This window comes from Caloenas nicobarica, chromosome 2, assembly GCF_036013445.1.
Source record: "Caloenas nicobarica isolate bCalNic1 chromosome 2, bCalNic1.hap1, whole genome shotgun sequence".
NCBI lineage: Eukaryota > Metazoa > Chordata > Aves > Columbiformes > Columbidae > Caloenas > Caloenas nicobarica.
Genome location: NC_088246.1, coordinates 123,314,255 through 123,340,809, shown reverse-complemented (window position 1 = coordinate 123,340,809; position 26,555 = coordinate 123,314,255). Strand labels below are relative to the sequence as shown.

Genomic DNA, 26,555 nt, shown 5'->3' with positions numbered 1-26,555 from the left:
AAGCGTTTCCCAGTCCTCAGGGAAATCTAATTTCACAAATAGATCAGAGCCACTTCAAACGCAGCTTTCAGTTGCCATCCACCGGGGGACAAACGGGGAGGAGGAAGTTTGTCAGAAAAGACCTTCTCTGAGCCCAAGAGTGATTACCAGAGGTGTCTCCATCGACTGCCACCCACCTAAAGTCGATAGTACTCAAATGAGTACACGGGTGCGGACTATATAAGAGAAGCGCATGGCCCTGGAGAGCGCATCTCCCCTCTCCGGGCACAGCACCGACTGCCCCGCTCCGCGCCCGGCGGAGCCTCCGCGGGGACACGGGCTCTCCGGCGAAGGCAGAGGACTTCTCTCCCCAGCCCGCAGGCACTCAGCGAGACCTGCCTCCGCTTGAAGGTGAGCAGCCGCCCGCTGACCCTCCCGAGGGGAACTTTGGCGTGGAGCGAGGGGGTGTCGCTGCCCCAGTTCAGCGAAGCTCGAGTCGCTCCCCGCTGTCTCCCCGGGTTTGCCCTGCGCCTCGGCGGCGGCGGAGGGAGGCAGAGCCCGGAGCCGTCGGGGAGAGCCGGTTCCCTTGCGGCTCCTATTAACTCTTTCGCCCGAGAGGATTTGCAAGGGAGGCCAAGTATAAAGCAGTTTGCAAATAACAGAATTTTCCTCCCTCCCTCTTAATCCTAACCGTTTGCTATAATTAGAATAGCTTACTTAGGGGCATTAAGCACCGCTCTCGAAGCCTCAGCCTGTTGTAATTGTTTTTGCCCAGATTTGCAGCAGTTCCCGGTGTAACCCGCAACGGAACTCCGTACAGTTGTCCGTCCGTAGACTCTCGCCCGAAAACCGCCCTGTGGCACTGCCCACGCTTTGGCGGCCGGGTAGGCTGCCCCACGGGGTCTTCCCCGCCGACCCGCTCCGCCGGCGGAGGAAGGAGGTGACGGCAGGCGCGGGAACGCCGGGGGCAAAGGGACCCGAGCAAATCCCTTACAAAGCCCTGGACCGCAAATATGTACGGCGGGTTTAATACCCTTCCCCTAATCCGAGTCTGTAAATGCGCCCTCCGGGGAGCCGGGCGAGCGCGGCAGGGCAGATCGGGGACTGGCGAGGAGGCGCGGCGGGGCCAGCCGGAGGCGGCCCGTCGGGTCGCCGCCTCCGCTGCCACTCCGCGGGGCTGCGCCCGACCAGGGCGTGCGGGAGCAGTGGGCGAGATCCCATCGCCTCCGCACCCGCGGGGGTGCCACCGGGCTCGGCATGGGGGGAGGGCGGGCGGGATGCGGGCCGGGCCCGGCGCTGACCGCCTTCGCTCTCTGCCTCCTCCCAGCGCCGCAGAGATGCGAGGGGCGAAGAAACGCCAGGCGCTGCCTGCCATCGTGCTCCTGCTGCTGGCCTCGGCCCCGTCGCCGCTGGGCGCCGAGGGCCGGGACGTGCCCGCCGCCAGAGCAGAGCGGGGGGCGCTCCTCGATCTCCTCCTCCAAGCCCTGGGCGACGACGGCCACCCGCTGCCGCCCCGCCCGCCGCGGCGGGACCGGGTGATCTCCCGGCGGTACAGCGGCGGAGGCTCCCCGCCGCCCGACTCCCGCGCCATCGCCGTCGCCGCCGCCGCCCCCCGGCCGCCCCCGGCCGTCGCCGCTGCCCCGCCGCCCCCACGACTCTTCGTAGCCGCTCGCCACGGAGGTAAGAGCCACCGTGCTGCCCCGCGCAGGGAGCCCAGGGATGCAGCCCCCTCCGGGTCCTGTCCCGGCCGCCTCCTCTGAGGGCCAAGTCCGCCGGCTCCTCCACCGCGCCAGCCCGCTGTAGGCAGGAAGGGGCGAGAGGAGGTGCGCTCCCCACGTCCGAGGCGGCAGCCCCCGGGGAAGTTTCTGCCTTTGCTGGGGTCGAGCCCCACTGAGGGCAGCCCAGCCCAGCTGCACTCCCCGGCAGTTCAGCTATAGGGGTATGCGAGACACAGAGGAGGAGAGAGTTACTCGGTCTTCAGCACCTGCTGGGAGGTCAGTTGTGGCTACGGTTGATCTACAGTCCCTCTCAGGCAAACATCCCGAGTTCCCTATGCTGCAACGCAGCCAGCACTGAGGGAGCCCCGTTTCTCCCCAAACTTAGGACCGCTCCTCTGATTTGAATAAAGAGGAAAAATGACTAATCTGAGAGAGAGATGCCTGGACTTATTCCTTTTAACTTCCTCTTCAACTTGACTGATTCCCATCTGATGCATTTTTCTAGTTTTGCTGGGACAGGTGCGGAAGACCTGGACTGTGCATGGGGGCTTGTTTCACCTTCCAGAGGATGCTCAGGATAGGGTAGGGAGCCATATCCAGCACTGGCACAGGTCAGGCCTGGCTGTGACAAGCAGGGGCAGTTCAGGGCCAAGCACAGCTGCCTGGTGGTATTCACAGACTGTGCTTGGCCAGGAGACCAGGCTGCGGGTCACCTCTGCTGCAGCTAGTTTTGATGCAGAGCCATGCAGAACATTTCCTACTAGAGTAGAGCTGCCCGAGGGCCTTGTGTGGGTTAGGATGGGCCAGTTCAGCTAAGAGATTATGGTGACTGTCTTTTGGCTGTAGCCCACTAACATTTTTCTCTTGTTGCCTGCCAGAGACCCTACTGGGGAGAAACCAAGATGAGTGAAACTAGGGAAGTTTGGTTTCTTAGGGATTTGTGTCCCTGGAGGGCTGTGTCCCTTGTGGCTGATGGCTGGTAACAGGTGAAGTTGAGATGCAGCCCTCCCAGGTCACACTGGTAGACTTGCTTTTCTCTGTCCAGTGGTCTAATTTAAAGGAAATTAAACCTCATTTTGGAAAAACTTGAAGCCAACTGACAAGTTCAGAAGTTAGTAGGTAAGTAACTGATTGGTATGGCAGGCACTTGTACAGTGAGATTGCTGCACAGTCTAAGGAAACTGGACTGAAAAAAAGACAAATCAAGCAAAAAGGTAGTTAATGTTCTGGCTTTGGAAGCTTCTGCTGAGTGTGATCTCTCCCAAGTACTGAGTAAAGGGTTGTGGTGTCCCAATGAACTTCCAGATATTCCTGCTTTTTCAAAGCATTAAGTCTCTGGTAGTAAAGGGAAAGCCAGCCCAAACCAGATTGCTACAGATTTGTCTTCTGACTGGAAAAGATGCTTCTGTTTATCAACATGACTGGTCATGAGTGGTTACTTATTATGGCTTGAATTCTTTGTGTGCTGTGAGCAAAACCTCAGTGTATACTTTTCCAGGAAAAAAATGTAAAACAGTCTTTTCAAGGCAGAATACATGAAGCCTTTTCAAGAGAATAAAAGTATAAACCTGAGAGCAATAGTTACCAGTATCAGGTGTCTTGAGGAAAAAGTCTATTGTGGGCAACAGTATCTCCCATTTGAGATGTTTACTCCTAGCTAAATGATAGTATTGAGCTCTGAAATAGGAAGTGTAAATATTTCATAATATTTATATAACTTTGAAATGAAATTTTCTTGAATTCATCAGTGTTATACATAATAAGGCTTTGTTTTCTATTAATTGTTAGTTTTAGTAACTATATTGTATACAAAAGGAGTAAAACTGCTGGACACACTTAAAGAAGTTCTCCAGTTGTCCCTGGCGTAGGTGCAGTGTCCTACAGGCAGCCACAAAGGTAGCTTTCTCTCCAGCCTGGAAAGGGCACATCTACAGTTTAAATAATAGCCAGGTTTTCATATTAATTCCATTTTTTATAAGATAGAGGAAGGATACGAATTAGTACCAGTTGTGATGGTGTGAGTTTGTTTTTGAGGCAGAAAGCTGTAACAAAGCTTTTCTCACAAGCCAGCAGCTCTTTTCATATAATGCCAGTCACCAACACATTAACAGCAACTTTTTACCCTGGCTGGTAGTGCCTACCCGAGTGTCAGCTGAAGAGAATGGCTCATCTTCCCGTCAGTCAGGAAAGGCATTGCATTAAGCTGAGTACTCAGCCAAGCATTTAAAACTGGAGTTATGTATTTGAGTTGTCTATTGCCGAAAATCAAACCCAAGTGTCTGATTTAAAAGAAAACTGAGCAGCTCAATTGCTTCTGTTCGAAACAAAAATCACCTAGAACAGTGCTGTATACAGAACAGCATGTAAGAAGCATCATTTCTGTGTGTTTTCTCTTTTTTTCTGAGAATGCTACTCTGTATTATCAATGAGCTGAATACAAGAGGGCTGAAATGTGCGTCTCCTCCTGTTCTTTCTCTCAAGACCAGTTCCAGCTTTAGATTAACCACATGATGAGCTAATTCAACTCACTGAGCCACACCTCCCCATACACATTTATTTTGTTTTATTTCATTGTGGGGCCTTAGTTAGCTGTTTGCATAGTGAGGAGAGCTGGCCTAGGGTGCCACCGGCTGAATTTTAGGAGCAGCACAAGGCAAGTGGCTGCAACACATGATCAGGGGAGAGGTTTCAAAGGGGATGGAACCTCTCTCCTTACTTCAATGGGGACCTGCTCATTTAGCCCAGGCCATAACGGCATCATAAGGTGTCTTCAATGAGGCTGGAAAAGGAAAGGTGAGAGACATTGTTAGACATCCTACATGTACCACTCAGTTATAGATACATAAATAAGATGTAAAAGCAAGAGTGGCTGGTCTGTGATGCCCCTTGTGAATGTGGCATGCAGGCAATTCAAGGGCAGGTTCTAGGCTAGAGCTGTGTCATGGGAATAACAGCTGTGCTCTACTTCATGAGGGTTTACTGAGGGGCAAAGGGGCACGAGAGCACTGAAAGAGGATGGACACTCAAACCTGCCCTGTTGTGTTTGGGCAGTGAGCTTCTGTGACCTGCCTGGAAATGACTCTCTAAGGTTTGTTTTTCCCCTTAATAATCAGAGATATATTCTGTGTCACGTGCTTCTTGGCCATATGAAGGTTTGTGTCATGTATCTTGTAGGACCCAGACGGACATCCACATATGCAATAAAGATGCTAGTTTCACCATCACTTTATCAGTCTTAACTTCTTATCCCTTTTATCCCTCCATGTTCAAAAGTCTTATCTCACACAGATCTGTCCCTGTTTTTCTTGGTGACCTGATTAATGAGAGCAAGCATTTACTCTGAAGGGTGTATTCAGAAGAAATAATGTGTTCTAACTAACCAAAAGCAATCTTCATCTTTTGCTAGGATTTCTGGTAGGATGTCACTAAAAATATAAGTTGTTCCTTTGAATTATTATTTCTAGTGTATCTAGTGGGATTAAATTTTCTGTCACAACATCCTTTACTTGCCTGATTTCCATGAAGTTTCTGTGCTTGAGTGTGGTGGTGGTTTTTTGTTTTGTTTTGTTTTGTTTGTTTGTTTGGTTTTTTTGTTTTTTTTTTTTTTGTTTTGCACTGAGAAGAGTGTCATAAAGTTTTTAAGCTTAGTTATGAAGGCTCCTCAATGGGCAATCTTTTTTATAACTATCTTCTATTTCTGATGCATAAGTGTGGCAATTTTTTTTATGAAGAACGCAAATATGGATTTTTCACAAAGAAAGGATTCAATATCAGGTTATTTTTGAACATTACATTGGGGCAACTAGAATAGTTCGTCATTCTTCTCAGATTTTCTTTGTTACCTTTATCCAGCCACTTTATGAAGAATGAAAATAGCTTCCATGTAATTAGATTTAAAGAAGTCTGAGGAAATAAAAAAGTCTGCATTAACTGTTCTTTCCTTACATATTCCCCACAACAGTGGAGAAATGGGCTATCTAAACTTACAGAGTGTAGGGGGCTGAAATTTGTCTTTGTGCTGGGAGACCAGCAAGACATTTAAAAATATTTTGAAATGAAATAATGAAGATAAATATTGCTCTCAATTTACCAGTATGTTCAAATGAGCCTCCTGAGCATACCTACTTCAGATTTAGAATGACATATCGGAGAAGATAATTTGGCCCACAAACTATTTGAACTTTGAGGTGAAAGTTAAGAGATCAGTTTTATGCCAAAATTTCTTACACATCAGCAGAAGAAAACCATAAGTTGTCCCATGACATGGTGGTAATTTAACCATTATTCATAATTAGATTTGAAAGATGTTTGAGGTTTATTTTAGTTTACAGTTGAATCAAAAACTTGTAACCTTATGTAAGGCATAAGAAAAGTTTTGTTCCTTTTACTCAATTAGAAAATCTCCTGTGAGTGTAGTGATAGTTACACCTGCAAGTCCCTAATTCTGCAAGACATGCTGTGCCTGATATTAAACTACTTCAGTGAATGTAATTACAGATCTGGAATAAAAAAGGAGACCATTGAGGAATGTAAACCTGGTCTCTAGGAAATTGAAATATATAGTACAGTGCAACACAGGGTTCTCTGTAATACTTATGTTTTGTCAAATTATTATTCCTACTAATAAAACGGGGGGGGGGGGGGTTAAAATTTATTTTTTTAGTATGTTGTGTGAAGAGGAATTGCTGGGCATTCAGGAAGCTTAAAAGAAGATGAGAGTTAATAAAGGTTATATTCTCCAAAATCACATGTTAATCAAAATACACATTACCTTAGAAATTAGCAAAATAGTGGATGAAATTGATTTAAAAGAAGAATAACTGTTACATTAAAAAATGAAAATAAATTTTGTCGGCTTATAGTAATTATTCCTGATTCCACATCTGAAAGTTTTCGAATAAATTATTTTTACAATGAAGTTACTGGGTAGGCTTTTCTGGAACAGAACCAGGCAAATATATTTTGCTTTCAGAGGCTTAATATAATCTATATTCCAAATGGCTAAGGGTTTTATTTTTCTTTATTTTTATTGAGATAGACATAATAGGCAAAAAAATTATAACTCTGCATATTCAAGATCTAGTAGTTAAAAGAAAACATATTCTCATAAATTAACAAACTTAATGAATCATCAGATATTGCTCCTCTCAGCAGAACATCTATATGGCAGTCTCCATGGGAGAGTGCAACTAGCTTGGGTACTGGAATCAGTATAGATGCCATAGGACAACATGCTGCCCGAGCCAATGGTTACTGAGGCAGGATCAGAGGGGCTGTGAGGCTCTCAGCCATGATGCAGAAATATGAACAGTCCCAATGAGTTCTGTGGAAATAACGATGATCTCTACTGGTACCAAGATTAGGTGTCAGTTCTACCCCTAAATTACAAGTAGGCAGGATAGGTTTTTGTTATATAGTACTTCATTTGGGTGAGGAAGAAAAAATGCTTTTTATTAAATATATCAACAGTAATTTGATCTCAAAGCCATCCTCAAATTTTCTGTGGTAATTTCTCCTAAACGAGCTGATATTGGCTACTTTTTATGACCCGTTACCTACAGTTTCCTGTAATAAATACATAGTTCCAGACATCAATATGCTTAATTCTTACAAGTGCAGACAATGAGCCTTGACTTCACTGCCTTTCATTCAGGCCAGCTGTTACTTATCACTAGCATTTCCTTCCAGAAAGTGTTACCTTTGTGTTCCCCAAACTAGAAGATGTCCGGGATCTCAGTGCTTCTAGTTTGCATACTGAATTCCTTAGTTCCTAATGTAATAGTTTCCCAAATGCTGCAGAGTGTATGTTCCTTCAGCCTTCAGTTCCATGCAAGTTGTGTCCAACTCCTTCATGCTTATGATGCCTTCATGACCTGTAACCCTGCTGCTATGTTTCTTTCCTTGAATGCTCGGGTTTTTAGGTATATCATGCAATGTGTCTTGTAATAGCAATATTGTGTGTTTGGCAAACACAACTATCAGGCAGTAGAGCTATGCCACTGAACAGAAGGCATCTGAAATCTAGGATGAGCCGGAAATCTTCCACAGGGGAGAACATAAAGCCCATGCACCAAACCTGACAGCTAATGAGTGAGTGTGCAAAGACAACCTACATGCTACCTACATGTTACCTATAATACATGTTACCTACATGGAGGGTTAAAATATAATGAAGTCCATCAAAGTAGTCCTTCAAATGAAATGGGGCTCTTCTCTCATTTCCATTAATCACAATGCAAACCGAGGGTGCTCGATACTTTACAGTATCGACGTGACACTTTGCGCTCTCCTGGCACATGAAGGGAGGAGTGGAGGGTGCTGGGCAGCAAACATTTTGGATGGCAGTATGCCATGCTGAGAGCAAGATAGGATGTCAGAATATGGAAAAGTTGGTTTTTTTTTTTTTTTTTTTTGTTGAGCTATTGCATACAAAAAGTCAATGACGTTTTCTTTATCCAGCATGAGGAGATCTTCTGGGTTTTGTTTTAGTTGTATTTCATATTTTTATAAAAAGTGTCTTTAGCGTTACAAGAGACACAATTACTAATACGCACAGTTCTAGTACCAGAAAAGTGAACGTCAGAATTTTCACTGAATTACACCACAATTGGACCTGAAGTACACCAGGACTCTTCCAATATGCAGGGGAGTAAACCAAAAGTTTCACGTCAAAGTAGATCCATGTGCATAGCAGTCTGTAACTCAGGAACTATAGCTTGCATTTTGAATTAATCTAGCTGTGAGCAAACTGGAGAGTTGATATGTTTCATATTTTTTTCTTTACTGTAGACACAATTTGATTGTTCAAGCAAGAAAGAATGGTAGGTCTCTGTGTTTTACTGGTTTGTTATTTCAAGTGTAAGTATGCTATGGAAGGCCTCTGAGAGGTGGGAGAATGGTAGTGCACAGGCGTAAGGCTTTGCAGTACATTTATTTTTGGGGAGATAGGCTTTAATCTTGAAAATACACTGTTTCATGTCTGGAGATGATTTTGATTTTTAAATATGTACCTATACAGGGAGAAAGATTTAAAAAGATGAGAAGTGTAATTATATATATATAGGTACACACACTCATCTTCTAGTTGGTTGGTTTTGGGGGCAATTTGCGGGAGAACTATGTGGTGTTTTGGACATACACATGATTCGAAAGTCCAAAAAGTGTTTTGTAAATGTAGACTGTATTTTTCAAAGTGCTTAAAGCAGCATAAAAAATATTGCACAGTAGTAGTCACTGTGCAAAGCTATAAAGAAATCCTCATAAACAGTGAGGGATGTGGGGAAGAGGCAGCATCTAGTAAAGTCACCACTGGAAGGTTGCGAAGGAGAGCCTGGTTCCACATTTAAAGTATGTGTAGTGCCACTGTCTGATTTGGAATAATTTTATTCTTACAGAAAATCTCTCCAAGTGACTGGAAAGTAGTTTGTAGGAGGGGGAAAATATCCCCCTTATTAACACTTACCAGTTTTCTAGAGGACTAAAATTTTCAGTGATGTTCACCTAGTACTTTTCACTGAAGTAAAAAAAAAATTACTGAAAGGTGAGCAAATTTTATGTTAGCGTTTTGTAAGACTTGTTTTAAAACATACCAAGTAAGTGAACTTTAATAGCCATTGTAAATACATTCTTTTTCAGAAAAAGCATTCAGCTGATGTTTTACTGACAAATATATATATTTTGATGATTTGTTGCATACATTTGATTTTGATGATGGGGGAGAATATTAAAGCAGACTGTTAGAAAATAATGTAGTGGTTTGTGAATGTGTGCACGCATGAGCAGTACTACACAGGGCAAGATACAATTTTTTTTAGTTGGAAAAATATATATTCTCTGGGACATTTTGTTTGTTTTGACACTTAAGCAATTGCATATACTCTATGACTTTGAGACCACAACTGAAACTTAGCTCTGGTGAAGAAAACATGTCAAAACGAAACTTGCAAAATAACTAGAAATCAGGTGAAGACCTGATGGAAAGATTTTGCTGGAAAAAGTGCAGCTGATCTCCTGTGTTAGCCTCAGCTGATGGTTAGGCTTTTCTATTCAATTTAAGGATGCATGCTATATTTTGTCGCTTGTGGATTAGACGTTACCACTTCAGTGGAAGTCCTACAGGCTATTCATTCGTGTTTGGGGCATTTTTAATGTCAGTTAATTGGAAAACAGTTGCTCCAGTGAGAGAATTGATTGACTATTGATTAGTTACTGAGGGTGCAATTCTTTATCTCTAGGGTATAAACAAGATTTAACACACGAAGGATCCAAGGGTTTGATTGGTTAGTGATCATTTTTATATTCTCCTATGTTTTATTATGTCTGCTGGGCAAAAAATCGTTGATGTGCAATGCTCTACTGATTTTATTAAAACAGCGCATAAAAATGTGTTTCGTTAATACAGGCTTTAACATCAATGGAAAATACTGTTTGGAGTTACAAATTGTGGCTACATTTTAATCCTAATATTTTATTTTTAAAAATACAATTAAAATGGTTACACAATCAGAAAGCACATATAATAAGGCACAACTTTACATACTAAGAAAATTTAAAGTTTTTTTTATAACCTTTCTTTGTCAATTCAAGTAAATTTGTTAGATTACATTTTAGTACACTTTCTTTTATTACATAATTCAGAATCTGCCTCTTTGGCTTGAAGAAAAATATATTTAAAGTTGCATGAGGAAAGCATTTATTGTCATGTTCCTTGCAGATTTTATAAAACTTCAGGAGTAACATGACGCAAATCTAATGAAGGTTTTTCTACTTATGTCTTCCTTTTCATTTGAGACTGTAAAATAAAAGTGAGAAGCAAAATAAACCCTACTGGAAAGCAGTTAGGCACCATTTTTTCCTTAACCCTTACTGTATGGGATATCAAGATATATGTGATGTGTTTCTGTAGAAGGAACCTTTGAAATGAAGTATTAGGAAATGCATCCTTATCAGTATATGTGGCAGTACTGGATATATGCACTAGATTAGTAAAACCCTTAAACCTCATTGGATTAAAATAGCTGAGGGGATAGCTGTGATGTTATTACTGTAATCATGACAGAGTAATTACTTCTTCTTTGTTAATGACATAGCATACCTAATGTGAGACACTTGTCACTGACATTTTAATAATTTACTATGCAGTTTTTTATTATATACAAGACTGTTTACATCTACATACACTTCTGTGAACATCATAATAATCTTCTAACTGTGCAAGAAAATAAACTTTATTCTTTTATGCTATGCTTGGGAATGATTTCAGAAAAATACTTTTAAGAATAATTTTTAATTTTGTCTCCATCCAGCACTAGTACAACTGGTGGTTCTCCTATCTCTCGATAAAGGCACAATAGCAACACTCTTGTAGCTATGTGATGGAGCCAGTCCCTTGATTACTATAGAGATGATGACCCACAGCACCTCATGCAGACTGCTGTAGGCACCAGTTTATGCTGACTTTCAGTTTAGTCTTTGTATCATCTCTGACTGTTTCTCAGCTGCCATGTACAGATTATTTGCTGTCTTGGAACTGTAATGATCTACATGAGCTTCTGGATGCTTCTGCCAGAATTCCCAGAATCAAGCAGGGTAAATCATTAAAAATAGAGTGTATCTATCTCAACAATATTGACCCTATCAAGATGCAGAGAGGTGTCAGCCACTCTAGAGCCCTAGCAAATTGTGTCTGGAGTAGAAAGAAGATGTCTTGTGACATATTTAATCATAGAACTCATCTCGTCTTTATTATTATCTAATTCAGTGTCCTTAGGGTACTGACATCTAGAATGTGTCTGTCTCAGACAGCTATCTTGATTTCTGTGTGGGTTACTGTCCTGCAAGAGACAAGGTTCAGTTTATGGAGATAAAAGAAGAGAAAAAAGAAGAGAAAAAAGAAGAGAAAAAGGAGAGAAAAAAGTGTAATCCCTTTCTTCACACTTGGGATCAAAGTAGGAATATTTTTTAATATTATGAGAAAGTCTTCTTTCCAAATTTAGCATTAAGATCTTTTAGAGATGAAACAAAAAAAGAGTTTTCAGATTCACATCCTTATCCTTCTCAGTCAGATCCACAGGAAAATTTGGCTATTCAACAAAGGAAACTTAGGAATAATATTTTTAGAACTTTTACATGGTGGAAAAAGACTCATGGCCAAAACATATCAATATGAGGATTTGTTGTGGTGTCTCGAGAAATCTTCTGGATTGGAAGAAAATCTAGAGCAGGCTAATCACTTCCATTTTATGCTGTGGGTCTAAAGTCTGAATGGACCTGTTGGTCGGTACTAATTTAGCAAGATGCCCCATAGAACTTATGCTTTCCATTATTAGATCATAAACCCCCAAGTTTGCATGTAAAGTTAATATAGATAGATTTCCTCCTTTTATTCAGCAGAAAGACACTTTTCCAGATGTCAATCAATTTTCAGACTTTCAGAAAAGAGATTACTACAAAATAAATAATTTGTGTTGGATAAGACCTTCACAGGCACAGCAAATTTAACACCAGATGTATTGCTCATGAACAGGGTAACTGCATTACTTGCATGGTGGTGTCATTCCATGTGTACATATATGATTCAGCTGCATGGGAGTATAGGGGATCTCTTATCTAAGGTGCAGTCAGGGCTTTCAAAATCCTTAAAACAGATCCATATTGCACATTTGTACTGAAGTCCACTGATCCAGAACTGAGCAGAACCTTCAGAGAAGTTTTGCTGCTGCTGCTTTACTTCTGTCTGGGATAACTATTCCTTTCTTGTCAGAGCAAGGAGTGAAACAAGGAGTAAATATGGAGATTAAATAATACTAACAAGATAAATGTTATCTTAGAATAGATAGAAAACCTCTTGAATATTGAGGGTAACAGTTCATTTTCTCTGCAGTTACACTCTCTGACTACCATAATAATATAACAGGGAGAGTAGCAGTGAAAAACAGAAAAACATTAAACTTGCTCTCTTCCAGGATATGGAAAGTGTTTTCTGTTTTTTATTTAAGGCCAGCAGTTGCTGCTCAGCACATATTGGCCCACTGAAATGTGTGATTTGCATGTATTCTATACCTGCTTGTGATCCTCAAAGAGAAGCCTTCCAATATGAGTTATATCTAAATAGCTCACTATGTTTAATGCATTTATATGACACACTCAAAACATTCTGATCCCCGTTATCCTTTATAAAATTTCTCCTTATGTAACTGTGAGAGGGTAAAGCGACCTTAGCCTGAGTATAAACATCGCATATGTTCACTGGGAACACCTTTAAGATGGCAGTTTAGAACAAAGTACTTTTAAGGGAGAAACCATGTATTATTAATCTATTATGATAGTTCTGAATATGTTCTAATTTGGAAAGAATAGAAACATTTCTAAAATAAGTATAGGAAATGTAAAGCACAATCAAACATTACCATTTGCACAGCAATCAACCTGGAGCCTATTCATATTTCAAAAAGAGCAGGGTCTAATTAAGCTCTGGCAAACTCAGTTCTATTTCCTTTCACTCCGATAGAGTTTGCCTATGTTTGTCACTGCTGAGTTTGGCTTGTATGCAGTTAAGCACATGTCATCAGTTTCATTCAGATTATTCAAAAATTTCATATATTGCTTTTGATGTATTGCAGCTGTTCTTGTTTTTAATTTATGCAAATATTCTAGAATCTACATTTATTAGCAGCCATGATAGCTAAAACAGAATACTCACACACAGAGCTGCAGAATTGCAAGAAATGAATTTCCTCTTCATATTTATCAATGTGTAGTCTCTATATCTCATTCTAAAAGTGGTTCTGCCTTCGGTCAAGAGCTCTCCAATAACTTTCCAGGCGTAATTTGGAGTTTCTGGATTCAGCTGAAATATCTGCCTTGATAGTTTAATGATTTCAAATAGCTGATAGATGGATGAATGGAAATTGTTATCTGTTACAGAAAAAACCTATGAATAGGAAAATAAAGTTTCAGTAAGTTAATGCCTTGAATAGTTTGACCAGTTTTACCTATATCTCTCATTATTTTCAGTGAATTATCTTTTTGTAGTTTAATGGACAATTAGTATTGTAATACATCTTTCCTCTTGGAAAGAGTGAAGTACATATTCACAGCTTAGTATTCAAAATAGCAAGGGTTTAATAATGCCATACATTTTTCTGTTTGAATTGCTCAAGGGATAACCTAATGTGTTTGTTAGAATCTCTTAGGAAAAAAAGAGAGCTCTTTTGCATAAACTCATGCATCATGTCTGTAATTGTTATTTTACTTTTCAAAATAGATATGTATTTCAGTGTTTTCCATGTTCACATCTGACAGAGGATAAAAGAAGAAAAAGGGTGGTTTTGAACTATACACATGTGTGGTGCTGTTCAAGAGGCTCACAATGCAAAGCATAATTGCTAAATGCTTTTTTACATTTCTTTTTCAAATGTAGAACTTGTCAGAATATGTGACTCTAGATCTATATGCATTCCAGTTCTGTTTTCTAGAGTGCTCACTAATAGCAACAGCAGAAAAGTAATCGTATACACTACATTTGGCTTATTCCTTGATCCCACAGCATTTTCTGATGGAAACAGGGTTTTACAGAGAGGAAACAAAAAGAAATCCATGCTTCTTAATGTTGTTTTGCAAAACAAATATAAAGGTCTCCACAGGCAAGGATTAACTAATACAAATATGCATTCTGAGCAGCTATTGAAGAATTAGTAATAAACATTATTATAGCTGAGTTCAAGATATCAACCTTGTAAATATATCCTGTTATGATTTCATTACGGTTGGCTGAAGCCTTAGGAGAAGCCAATGTTTCAACCTCTTTGTTCCAGTCTTAACGAATTATTGGAAAATGGCTGATTAGAAAGCATTGAATCAGAAGGGGCCACTGCATTCTGAATGTTACACTCTTTGATGTTGTTTACCTCCCAGGCTGACTCATTTCCTTGGCCAAAAATCTTAATACACAAAGCTGTGGACCTGCTTTGCTGGGCCATTCTATCATGGTGTGTGTCTGGAAGTCAAATGTGGTAGGTAGCTATTTAGTGAACGTTGTAAGTTTTCATTGAAGCTCACACCTTAGAATAGGATTCTGCCCAGAATTAGGGCACAACTGTATTGTAGCTAAAGAGGATACAACGAAAGAAGTGGGATGCCCAAGGAGAAATTTAGTTTCTCGTTAGAATAGACACACATTCCATATTTACTTCCTACTTTTTTTTTTTCCGTTGGGTGAGTCTGCTTGCTTCCTGCTTCCTGTTGCCTCTGAACTCAATGCCTCTTCATCTGTCTGAGGCTGAGTCTACACCGTAATATAAAAATACCCATTTGTGACATTTAGACTACTTCATGCTGCTGGGCAGGAGTTTGGGCTTACACTATGTATCAATATATGCTTGAGCTTTCCGTTCCAGAGAGCTCCAGATTTTAGGTAGTGAAACATGAGCACAGGCATAAGGGATCAGGATGTGAGTTCATCTCGAGACTGGAGTCAGATCCTTCACAAATTCCTTAACAAAGTAAACATATTCAAAGGCGTGGATGAAGTATGAGTAATTGGTGCTATCTTCATAGTGGTTTAGTGTTGTTCCACTGCGATTCACATTTTCTAGCAGATCAGTTCTACTCTGGGATGTTGCCTAAAGTAAACTCAAATAAGAGCAGTGGTAATCTACATCCTGTGGTTTTAATCTCCATTAAACTAGTGTCATTTAAAGCTTTTATCATTGCATACATCATCTAAAATAATGTAAAAGGATCAGCCATTAACCACAAGGTTCCCCACTCAGGTAATGGTCAACAAATACGCTAATCAAACTTTTTTGGTTTTGTTTATTTGTTTGTTTGTGGGGTTTTTTTTGGTTTTTTTGGTGGTTTTTTTGGTTTTTTGTTTTTTTGTTTTTTACTTGAACATATCTTTGATGTATGCCTTAACACAGCCTCTGCTCTCTTGGGGTAGAGAGGAGGGTTTAAAAAGACTGGCTTGAATTGAGGGTCTTTACTTTAAGGATGACCTTGCAATATGGTCAAATTCTTAAGCATGGCCTTCACAGGTAGGATTGACATACAGTTTAGGGGTTCAGAGCTTTTGAGTTGTCTCATCGGTAACATGCCTTGGACAGGTCCTCAACTGTGTGTCCTCTGAAATACCACAGAAGGAGCATCATAGCAAACTATGTTTTCACCTTAGTTACAACAGCCTCTGGACTAAAATTGATCAGATAGCTTTAATTTGAAGAGGTAAGTATACAGGCTAAGAATATTTGAAGCATGGTAATGAGGGTTCTAACTAGGCCTCTTACTCTCTTGTATAAGAAGATGGTGAAGGTTCAGGGTGGAAAAGACAAGGAAATAACATGAAAGCTGGTTGTGCCAGACAGGTAAAGACTTAGTCATGCTGGGAGAATCTCCAGCTGGGAAAATCCACAGTTGTTATAGCCTTTGTGCCACCAGAATAGAAAAAAAGAGTTGGCTCAGTGAAGAGAATCTGGCTCAGAGAACTTAAAATAAATATCAGATGTCAGAGCTGTGACTTAATTGTTTAGCTAAGTAGATCATGTGAATTACACACAGATTGAGGACCTGTTTTTGCTTCTATTGAAATCAAGGAGAACAGAATCAGGCCATACTCTGCTTCCAGTGTCTTTCAGCTCTCAAAATTATATTATTTGAGTGTCTGACAGTTCCTAGAATAATTTCTTGTACCAGACGGGAATCCAGAGAGCTGCTTGTACTCAACTGCTTTATGTCTTACTGTAGACATAAACTAAGACTCTAAACAGAATGCATTTCCTTAGTTGCTGTTGATTTTTTTTTTCCAAAATTTGACATTGAAACAATGGCTGCTGTGACTCTAACCATGGAAACTGTAACTCTGGATTTAGGTATTGGTTTCTGACAGTAGTCAATTTCAAAGAGATACATTGACATGTATATATATTTTCCTCCTTTTAGTGCAGTCTCAGATTACAGCTCTGACAATCTCAGAATTAGACTTGTGCTCCACCTCAAAGATATTAGCTTAAAAATAGCACCTTAAAAAACTGTGGTTCTGAAAGCTTTAGAACTTTATAGAAAAAAATTATTTATTTCTTCCTTAATGAACATGTAAGAGATGTTTGTTACCCGTATGAATAAATTAAAACATTTTTCCCTTATCATGACACTGTTGCATGTTTCCTTTAGCATTTTAAAATTTTCTATTAAATAAATAAAAAAAAAGTTTAACCATGAAGGCTTTGCAGGAGTGAGAAAACTATCAGAAGAAAGACAGCATCAGTTGAAAACTTGAAAGGATTGTTTAGCTATAAACAAAATTAAATTACCTGGAGCTGACTGACAATCTGACATAAAGCAAGAAAGATTTCTGGAGAAGGCTTCACATGTGCAATTGAAAGTACATTGCCATTACCTGGCTAAGAGCCTTCAAGTAGTTCTGCTGACAGAGTGAAATATTGGTAGAGAAGTGACAGAAAGAAAAATGTTTGGAAAGATCTACAGCCAATTTGGAGACTGACATGTATTTCTACAAATTCTGGCTGGATGATGAATGACTGTTGGTACAGCATGGAACTGATGACATTATAAATGAACGGAGCACAGAGAAATTACTTAGTATCATATTTCTGGACATGCTCAGAAGGTACTGATATTCTGATGTAGATAGGGCAGTTTTTAGGTGCTGTTTTCTGCATTCACACCACAGAGGGCATCAGAGGGTGGCAAACATCTCTGCCCCATGGCCAGCCAGGATTCAGACTCTTCAAGCCCATGATGATAATAATACCATTACTGCAGTCCGTCAACCAGCAACATGATGAGATTTCCTTTTCTGAGAAATGAAAGTAGTATCTGAGGACTTAGTGAGCAATTACTTTCCCTTCACAAATTATGAGTTAAGCAAAGAAAAACCAAAGTTTGAGGAACAGAAGAGGAATATAATATTAACAGTGTTGAAAACCCTGAATAGTTTACCATAGGCAAAGCTATTCTCCCCATTCCGTGTCTGCCTATCCTGACACTTCAGGCATGATTAAATGCTTCTTCTGTAGCTCAAGTGAATTAGCTCCCTCCAATCTCAGGTTATGTCCTTCCCACCGTTCAGTGCCCAGGCTCAGAGGAGCCAACTCTAGGGATAATCTGTTGCCGTTAAGATAGTGTTGAACTGGAGGCTGGCAACTCCTTCCAGGCTGTAAATAGTCATTGCTCTGCTGAGGTAGGAAGGCCTCCCTGGAATTACTGTTCGTGCCGTTAGTTGTCTTCATAGCAACGATCACTGCTAACTATTCCTGTCACTCTCAGTTCCCACTCACAGCTCAGCGATGACCAGTCAAGGTGAAGAGGCCAAGTGGAGGACAAGGGAGGGGAGAAGGCAAGTGCAATGGCTGGGCAAGAGCAGGGCATGGGCAGAGACAAGCAGGGGCAGCAGCTGGTTGGGTCCTTCCTGTGGATGTGAACAGGTCTTTTTCGCCCTCCCATGACTGTAAGTCAACCTTTTCTGCTTCTAAGACTACTGGAGGGACTTAGTTAAAAATAGTTTTCCTCCATAGCTTGTGAAGAAATGACCTAGGGATGGGTGAAGGTAGGAATGATAAGTATATGTCCTTCTCCTGTGCCTTGTACCCTGTGTAGGTGTTAAAAGTGATACAAGATGAACACCAAATCATAGAATCATAGAATAGTTTGGGTTGGAAGGGACCTTCAAAGGTCATCTAGTCCAACCCTCCTCTAATGAGCAGAGGCATCTTCAACTAGACCTGGTTGCTCGGAACCCTGTCCAGCCTGGCCTTGAGTGATTCCAGAGATGGGGCATTTACTCTGTCTCTGGGCAAACTGTTCCAGTATTTCACCACGCTCATTGTAAAAAATACCTTCCTCATGTCTAGAATGTTTCCATGCCTCTTTTTCCGACTTTTGTTCTCTTGCTTCCAGATGTGTTTTCCAGCCTCCTCTCTTGTACTGTCACAAGTTCTTTCACTTTTGTACAATACAGTAATGTAGATCACAAGGAGTGGGAAACTGAGACAACATGAACAGTTGTAGTGTCTCAAAAATTGTCCTCACAGTACAGTTCAAGTCAGAAAGGTGGATTATAAAGGAAAGAACTTCTGTAGCCTTCCCAAGTAGCAGCATAGTAAAATGAAAAAGAGCAAACTCAAGTAAAATTATTATGTATTTGCTTTATTTCCTCTCACTGTTTTGATTTTGTGAAAGTCTTTTTGAAGGATTTCTTTCACCTGAAGCATAAAAAAGTCTAGAGACAAAAGTTTGTCTCAGAGTACTTTGTGTCACTTTACCTCACTTCACTTGCATGAAAGAAGGCTGATCTCCTACATATTGTGCTTGGGAAGGGACTATGTTGGCAAGAGTAACGTGATACTAGCTGTAATGGCACAGGAGTTTTGACCTGGACACTCCACTTTCATTATGTCCTATGAGAGCAAATAGAAAGGTAGAAGGGTTGTGGGACTAAAGGTCTCACTTTCATGAAAAAGAGGACAAACTTCAGTTTCATTCACTTCCAAACACAGATGAATGGAGAGAAAACTGCAGCAGTGTAGAAAATTTAGAATACAAATGAGCACAAATTTAGAATACAAACTTAGAAGACAAATGAGCACATAATGCCTTCTGAGGCAGCATCACAATTTTAGTTCTGGTGCTTTGAAAAGATCAAAAAAAGTGAGCTGTTTTAAAATTATCTGTCTCATGATGTACACCAATGTTTAATTACTTTTCCTGAAAACATCAGTGGTTTACAATCTGAAACATCCAAAAAAGTGCTAGATAATGGACATTATTTTCGTGAAAGCTAACTGAATCAGTAGGATGTTACTTATGGATTTACTCTATATTAGAAATGAGGCAAAGAGCTTGAGATGTTTAATTTCTAATCCCATGTATTCCTTTGTAATGTAGTAATAAATAAATTGAATTAATTCCCAAACTAACTCCATTTAATGATTTGCAATAAGCAAAGAATGAGGAAGTTAGCCATAAAATACTATCGCAAACAAATGTATTTCTTCTCAGGGTAAAAGAGCACTTTTTGCATGTCTCATTGTCATATATTTACAAGTTTGCATAGTGATTAGATAAGACTTAGCATTTAATCAAAAGGACTCCATTGGGGCATGAGTAGTAGAGATTCCAGGAGAAATTCCTCTCTCTTAGGTGCTCATAGGCCATGACCCAATGGGGATAAGAGCACATAGAACATAGCTCAGATAGTTTTTGGTGAATTAAAGCTAGTATTTCAGAGTTAGAATCATATGGCTTGAACCTATTTGATTTATTAAATCCAGCCATCTGCTGTTTCAGGCAACAAGTCCTACAATCTTGTTCATAAGCTTTTCAAAGAACTGGAATGTGCCTAGCTAAATGTAAGATTTGTCTTGCCCATTTATCAGTTAGCAGAGATGAAAAATATTACTTTGTTCTTGAAGAAATGTCCAAGTCACATTACCCTTGCTTTTTTGTGTTAGTATTTATATAATATTATATTATATTATACTATAGAATGTACAGAATCTTAGTGTTGCTAAAGCTTACTGCTCCGTCGCTCAAATAAAGGCTATACATCTAACTGAAATCAAGTGTCTAAAGTTAGTAATTTGTTTTCTTGGTACCCACCTGAGGGTCTCTGTAATAACAATACAGCTGAAAAATATTTGTGTCCAAAATCTCTTCTATAATTCCCTTGCAATTACATTAATGGGGTGTCAATGAGTGAGGGGGACTACACAGGCATCAGTGAGAGTGGAATTTGATCCCAGTCACTCTAAAAAGGCAGCACTTCATACTATTTCAAGACTATTTTTAGAAATCTTAAAAAAAAATAATAAGCATTCCATTCCATACAAAGGATGAAGAACTAGAAAGATGAAATACTTCAACTCTGCTCCAAACTCTGGTGCACAGATGTCAATCCATCAAACAAATATTATGAGGACACATATAGCTCTACAGACAAAAGCGAGGCATGCTGAATCAGGAAAGCAGTATGCCTTTACTCTTTAAATATTGTTTAATGTGTTCATTTTCTCACTTCGCTATGGTTTGTAGAAAATATTCTTATCTGTTTTTATCATCAGTTTTAGGAAGCTCTTTGTACAATACTATGTGCATTTTTTAACATGTTCGGTGTTTGCAATGCTGCAATTTTGGTAGAACATAATAGTAACTCTCCTGTGAATGCCCTGTGAATATTAATCCCCCTGGGTTTAAGGGAGCAACTGATGTAGATAAGGATGAGTAAGAGATATGTGACATAGGTGAATAGAGACTCTGGGATAAGAATGAGTGGTTGGCACTACATGTGATGTACTGGCAGAGGGAAGAGGGTAAAAAAATAGAAATTGTGACTGCATGCCTGGCTGAACTTTAGAAGCTGGTGCTTCCTTTTATGCCCATCTTCAGCACATTTAGGAATCACTCTGATTTTTTTAATGTAGTGCTCTTGCCAGTGGTGACTGACATGCTAAACTTTATCAGCCATAATGAAAGCAGACCCTGTTAGGCTTTTGCTTTGGAGTGTTTCTAAACTGACTGATGTCACAGTCCACTTTATCGCTCAAGTTCCTGATGAATGTTACAGAATACAGACATTTAAGTTTATGTATGTAACACCAGATATTGTATTCATAACTAAAGAGAAAAATATTACTGGAATGAATATCAGGGAAAATTAACATTCCGTCACTAGATTAAGTATCCTTAGAAGCACTGTTTCAGATCTGGACAAGGAAATAAGCATGGAAGCATTTATTTAATATGGGAGCAGAACTAACATTTTAGGACTTGACTAATGAGGTACGGTCACATATCACAATGCGCATTCCAAATATTCTCTATAAATAAAGTTAAAGTAGTAAACAAAGATTTTATGGAGAGCAAATAAATCCAAAGAGATTAGAGTACTCTTTATGTCTACTCTTGGAGAAGCAGAAGATAAATTGACCAAGTCATTAATTATAAATTCTTGATTGCACTCTATTGTAACCCTTAAGCTCCAGAGTACACTTCGTACTGCGAGAACTGAAAGGGCTCCCGTTAGAGGGAGTAAATGGGAAGCCTGGTAAACTCCAGTCTCAAAGCAGAAAGGTGTTCATCAGTACATTCAGCATAGTCCGCATTCAGCAGATGGCAGTGGTATGCAGTTGGAGATTAATTCAGGATTGTCTCTTGAGCAGTTTCATCTCTGTGAATCCAAGCAGTGTTGATTTGGAGATATATTTGAGGTGCTTTTTTTTCAGAAAATACTAAGATACCAGATAATTTTTCAACTGCTAGGGCAGACAGTGATAGAAAATGCAAAAAATTTTGCTAATTTATTGTAATCTTCATTACACAGTACTTGCAGGAGTCTGGTAAGTTTTGGATTTCAAACAGTGGTGTTACATACAGGAAGGAATGCATCTGCCTGGAGCATTGACTCATTTTCCATCTATGCCTCGTGGAACTTAGTATGTACACATCACAGTCTCAAAATAAAAGTATTCAGTAAGTGGGAACTGTGTGTGTTACTTAACAGAGGTGGTAATACAGTGACATCTTGGAATTCTGCACACAGAAATAGATATTTTCCCTTGTCTAAAGGAATGAATTGCAGATCTATCGGGGGAAGGCGGCAGCGGGGTGGTGTGTATAAGCAAACAAATTGTTAAGACAATCAATCAGAATTTATCATAAAGTTTTTAATTATGGAAAACAGGAAGAAAAAATAACATAATAAAAGCTGAAATACAGTTTATGTGGCAGAAACCACAGATGAAGGGGCTAAGACAATTAAATGACATCATTTAAGTAGATATTTTCTCATCTGGCAGGTATTTCAAAAACAAATAATAGAAAATGTTTAATGACTTATGATTTTAGTGATGAAAGGGGTTGCTCTCTGTTGCACAAAACAATGTTTTTTCTTGCCTCCCTATGGGAAACTGCAATAGAAAATGCATTAAATACATCAGTCTGTGAACTGATTTGTAACAGAACCACAAATTTCTCCTAAGGATTTCCAGCACTCTTGGACAGACCCCAGAATCAACTGGTGGTCCTGAGTAGGGAGTACAAATGTCACATATTTTCAACAAAGAACTGCATACTCTGTATCTCTTCTGTATCAGATACCACATGAGAATCCAGAGAAATATTTCAATGTATATTAATATGGCTATTGTTTGCGGAATAAAAAGTAATACCTTTCTTGTAGCAATGAAATAACAGCATTAAAAAAACAGCATTCCCAGCACAGTCAAAGCTGCTGGAAACCCTCAGCTTTGCAGATGAGAACTTTTTCTAGCCATGGGCCTAGAAGTAAGAGTTTTGTGCAATCTGGTCACAGCTGAAGTATAACAGTGAAAGTAGGAAACTAAGAGCTTTTAGTTGGCCCAGGGTACTGAAGAAACTGCATGCTTGATGCTCCATTCATTCACAGGATGTTTTACTGTATGATTCCCATGTGTGAGATTCTAGTCAAAAGCTTATGCTTTACTCAACACCATATGATACACTTATCAAAGTGAACATTAACAATTTTTTTCTCTGCTAGGGTGTCTTATGTTTGCACAGTTTTCTACTGTAATTGTTGATTTTGAGCAAAACTTGCCTTTTTTTTTTCTTAACCGAGTCTGTACATCTCTTCCTAACATTTGTAGAAATTATTACATATGTAAATTAAGACATTTAGAGGAAAGATGGTCTGGGTCATTAAGGTTTCCGAATATATATACATATTTAATACACTGCTTTTGCAAAGATTTCATGTATTTTTAAGACTATCATGCTGAGGATACTTTCATCCTGGCATTGCCATGTCATTCCACTCATCTTTCTAGTATATCGCTTTACTTGGGTATTTTTATCTTGTTCTGATCTAGTTTCATATCTGTTGCTTAAGTTCTTTCGACAATTTGTCAGTTTCCTTAGGTATTTACATTTGAAATATTTTACTATCCCTTTTATCATCATACATTTTATTTTTACATAAACTGAATCCTTCTTGACATGGCTGGATGTATGCAAACCTACTACTACTAGCGTTTCACCTTGTGGTATTGTCAGAGTAGACAAGAGTTGTCCACTTTAGGCACTGTGGAGAGTTTCTAGTAAAGATAAGCTCCATCCAAATAAATGGGACTTGTCTATAAAAGTGCTTGAGACAGCTTTGCTGGCAGTGTTCCAATATTTGTAGAAGCATGATATTTCTACCACTGCAAGATTTATTCCTATGCTATGAACAAATATAGCCTTTCTTTAAGCTGAAGCTTTGGAGAGTCTTGTCCTTCAAAATGTCACTTTTATTTAAAACTTTATTAACACATACTGTGTTGTAAGCAGTTTCATGACATGAAATCATCTTTTAAAAAAAAATTAGAAAATCACATGCTATTTTCATGCCAAAACAACATTTTTAAAAGCCTGCATTTAGGTTTATAATAGAAGAGTCAGCTGCATCTTACTGCTGACGGTTTTCTTCTGTCATTTTACAGACAGAAAGAAGAAAATACACAACAAAACATTTGTTTTCTAAATGCCATAGTTATAACTTTAAACATACTATAAGGTTATTAAGATTTTCATAAGATTATGTGTGTGACAGTTGCGTAAAATTTAGATAAATCTATACTAGCCTTGGAAAAATTGATTATAAGTTTGGTAATGCAAGACCTGCTGAAATGTATTGCCTTGTATTAATATTAATTTGGCTTGAAAAGGATTATGAAGTAAGAAAAAATATGACTAGGAAGAATAAAAAGTAAAGTAAGAAGTGTAATTCTAGAGCATGGCCCTTTCTAAAGAACAAACAGTTACATTAACTCAAAATGGCTTTACCAGAGTGAATAAAAAACCAGATCAGGGCCATATAACCATTGTAAGAGATAAGATATATTGTCATTGCTATTTACTGTATCTTGGACTAAGCATTATATTGTAAACAAATTTCTGAGATTATAATAATTTGAACTTCCTAATTTTATTAAGTAAGTTCTTGAAATGCAGAACAACATAAAATCAAGAAAAGCCTGTTATGCCATCACGTAACATGTTATTTCAAGGAATGTTGTACAATGTACTTCTGAATTAAGATGTGTATATTCTGAATTAACAATGGATATTCTGGAAAACAGATAATTATTAAACCAGCCTAAAAATGCTAAGCTTTAAATGTGTTGTGGAAAGCACTTTAGCACCTGCATGTAAATCTGAGAAATATTTATGTGGCAGACAAAGCTATAGTGATAAGCAATGTCATTTCTGCTTTTATGTTGTGTTGGATAAGCTTACATTTTCCTGGAACATTTACCTGCCATGGAGAAGTTTTCCATTAACAGTTCACAAGTTGATTTTTTACTTTTTTTTTTTTTTTTTTTTTTGAGTAATTGAGGAACCTTTGGGTTGTTGTTTGTTGTTGTTTGGTTTCTTTTTTTGTTTGGTTTTGGCAGCGTTTTTGTTTTGTGTTTTTGTTTGTTTGTTTTGTGTGTGTGTGTTTTTGTTGTTTTTCTTTGTTGTTGTTTTTGTTTTCTGTTGCATGAATATTCTTCCAGAAAGAGAAGATTATGATTCTTGATGAAGACTTTTTTTCTTACATAGAAAGATTAAGGGACTTGGCCAATGAAGCAGAGCCTGAGCTCTGCTACTTCACATTTTCTGCCCTTGCCTACAGTACAGCCCGCAGTAAGATATTGTAGGTCCCCCTGATGTAGGCCTGCACTAGGCCAAGAGCAGGAGTAATTTTTGCTGACTGATTTACATTGCTTCCTTGAAGAAGCTAAAAATAAGCAAAAGCTGCCTGTTGGGAGCATAAACAAATTGAGATCTTGATTTTTTTCTGCCAAGGTGATATCACCTGAGGATGTGGAGTTTTCATGTCCCAAGGCAACAAACCGTTGTATGGATTTAGCTTATTTCAATGCCACAGGCGCAGGTCTTACTTATGCTACAGAAGGACGTGCTGTCACAACTTTGCAGTCTGATCAGACAAAATACAGAGAGACTGAAGGCACAGAAAAGTAAAAAGCCTCATCCAACATGAGTGAACAATGTCTTATACGGCAGGCTGAGCATATGCCTGAGCCCAGAGCTCTGGCCTATTTAGTCTTCTACCTCTCTTAATCACATCCAAATTAGTGAAAAATTAAACATTCATGTCAGCTATCAGGTGCTGAATAACAACTGAAAAGTGCACAGAATAATTTTCTAGGGAATTAGCTTAACAAAAGTGATTGAAATCAAGTTTGGAAAGTTTACAACAAAATGAAAGAGTGGGGAGCTGGAGCAGCTGTTGCTCACTGCTGCTTAGCTCAGACCTTCCTAGCTTTCCAATCATCTCTTTTATCTCAGCATGGGATAAAACCCAAGCAGATCCTGTCATCTTTTACCCAAAGGCATGAGACCTTCTGTGAAGTGTCACAACTTGAGAAAATTAACTATGTGGATGGATTAGAACCAAATTTGCAGTGTAAACGTCACCATTTTGTTCTGTGAAACAGAGCTGGAAAACCCTCTAAATTAGTCTTGTCCCTAGATTTTTGCCATAAATACTGCTAGCCTTTTAGACAGAAGATCCAGTAGAAGATTTGTCCTAGCACCATATGATAGTTGTCCATGGCCATTGCTGTCTGTGGAAGGGGTGTAGTATGGGCAACATTTTGCCCCAGATGAGTAATTTTCTAAGGACACACATAGAGGTCCTAATGTAAATAAGAAACTAATCCTTGAACTAAGATTATTTATTATTATAAACTGAGATTATACCCAGGATGAACCCAGAGTCAATAGCAAAAGTGCCTTTTAATTCAGATTTGTTCTCTCTGGTGAGCAGTGAAGATTTTGTAAGCCTGGGCACAAGAATGACACAGTCAAAATATTCTCTCA

The 26,555-nt window shown here is 39.3% G+C and overlaps 1 protein-coding gene across 1 annotated transcript in view; it reads left to right on the top strand.

The window, feature by feature from the left end:
- Positions 1-1,316: 1,316 nt before the first annotated feature.
- Positions 1,317-26,555, top strand: part of ALKAL1 (ALK and LTK ligand 1) — a 33,183-nt gene continuing 7,944 nt past the window's right edge. The window contains exon 1 of the mRNA XM_065630238.1: positions 1,317-1,659. Coding sequence (XP_065486310.1) covers positions 1,317-1,659 — 343 coding nt within the window. The remainder of the gene's footprint in view (positions 1,660-26,555) is intronic.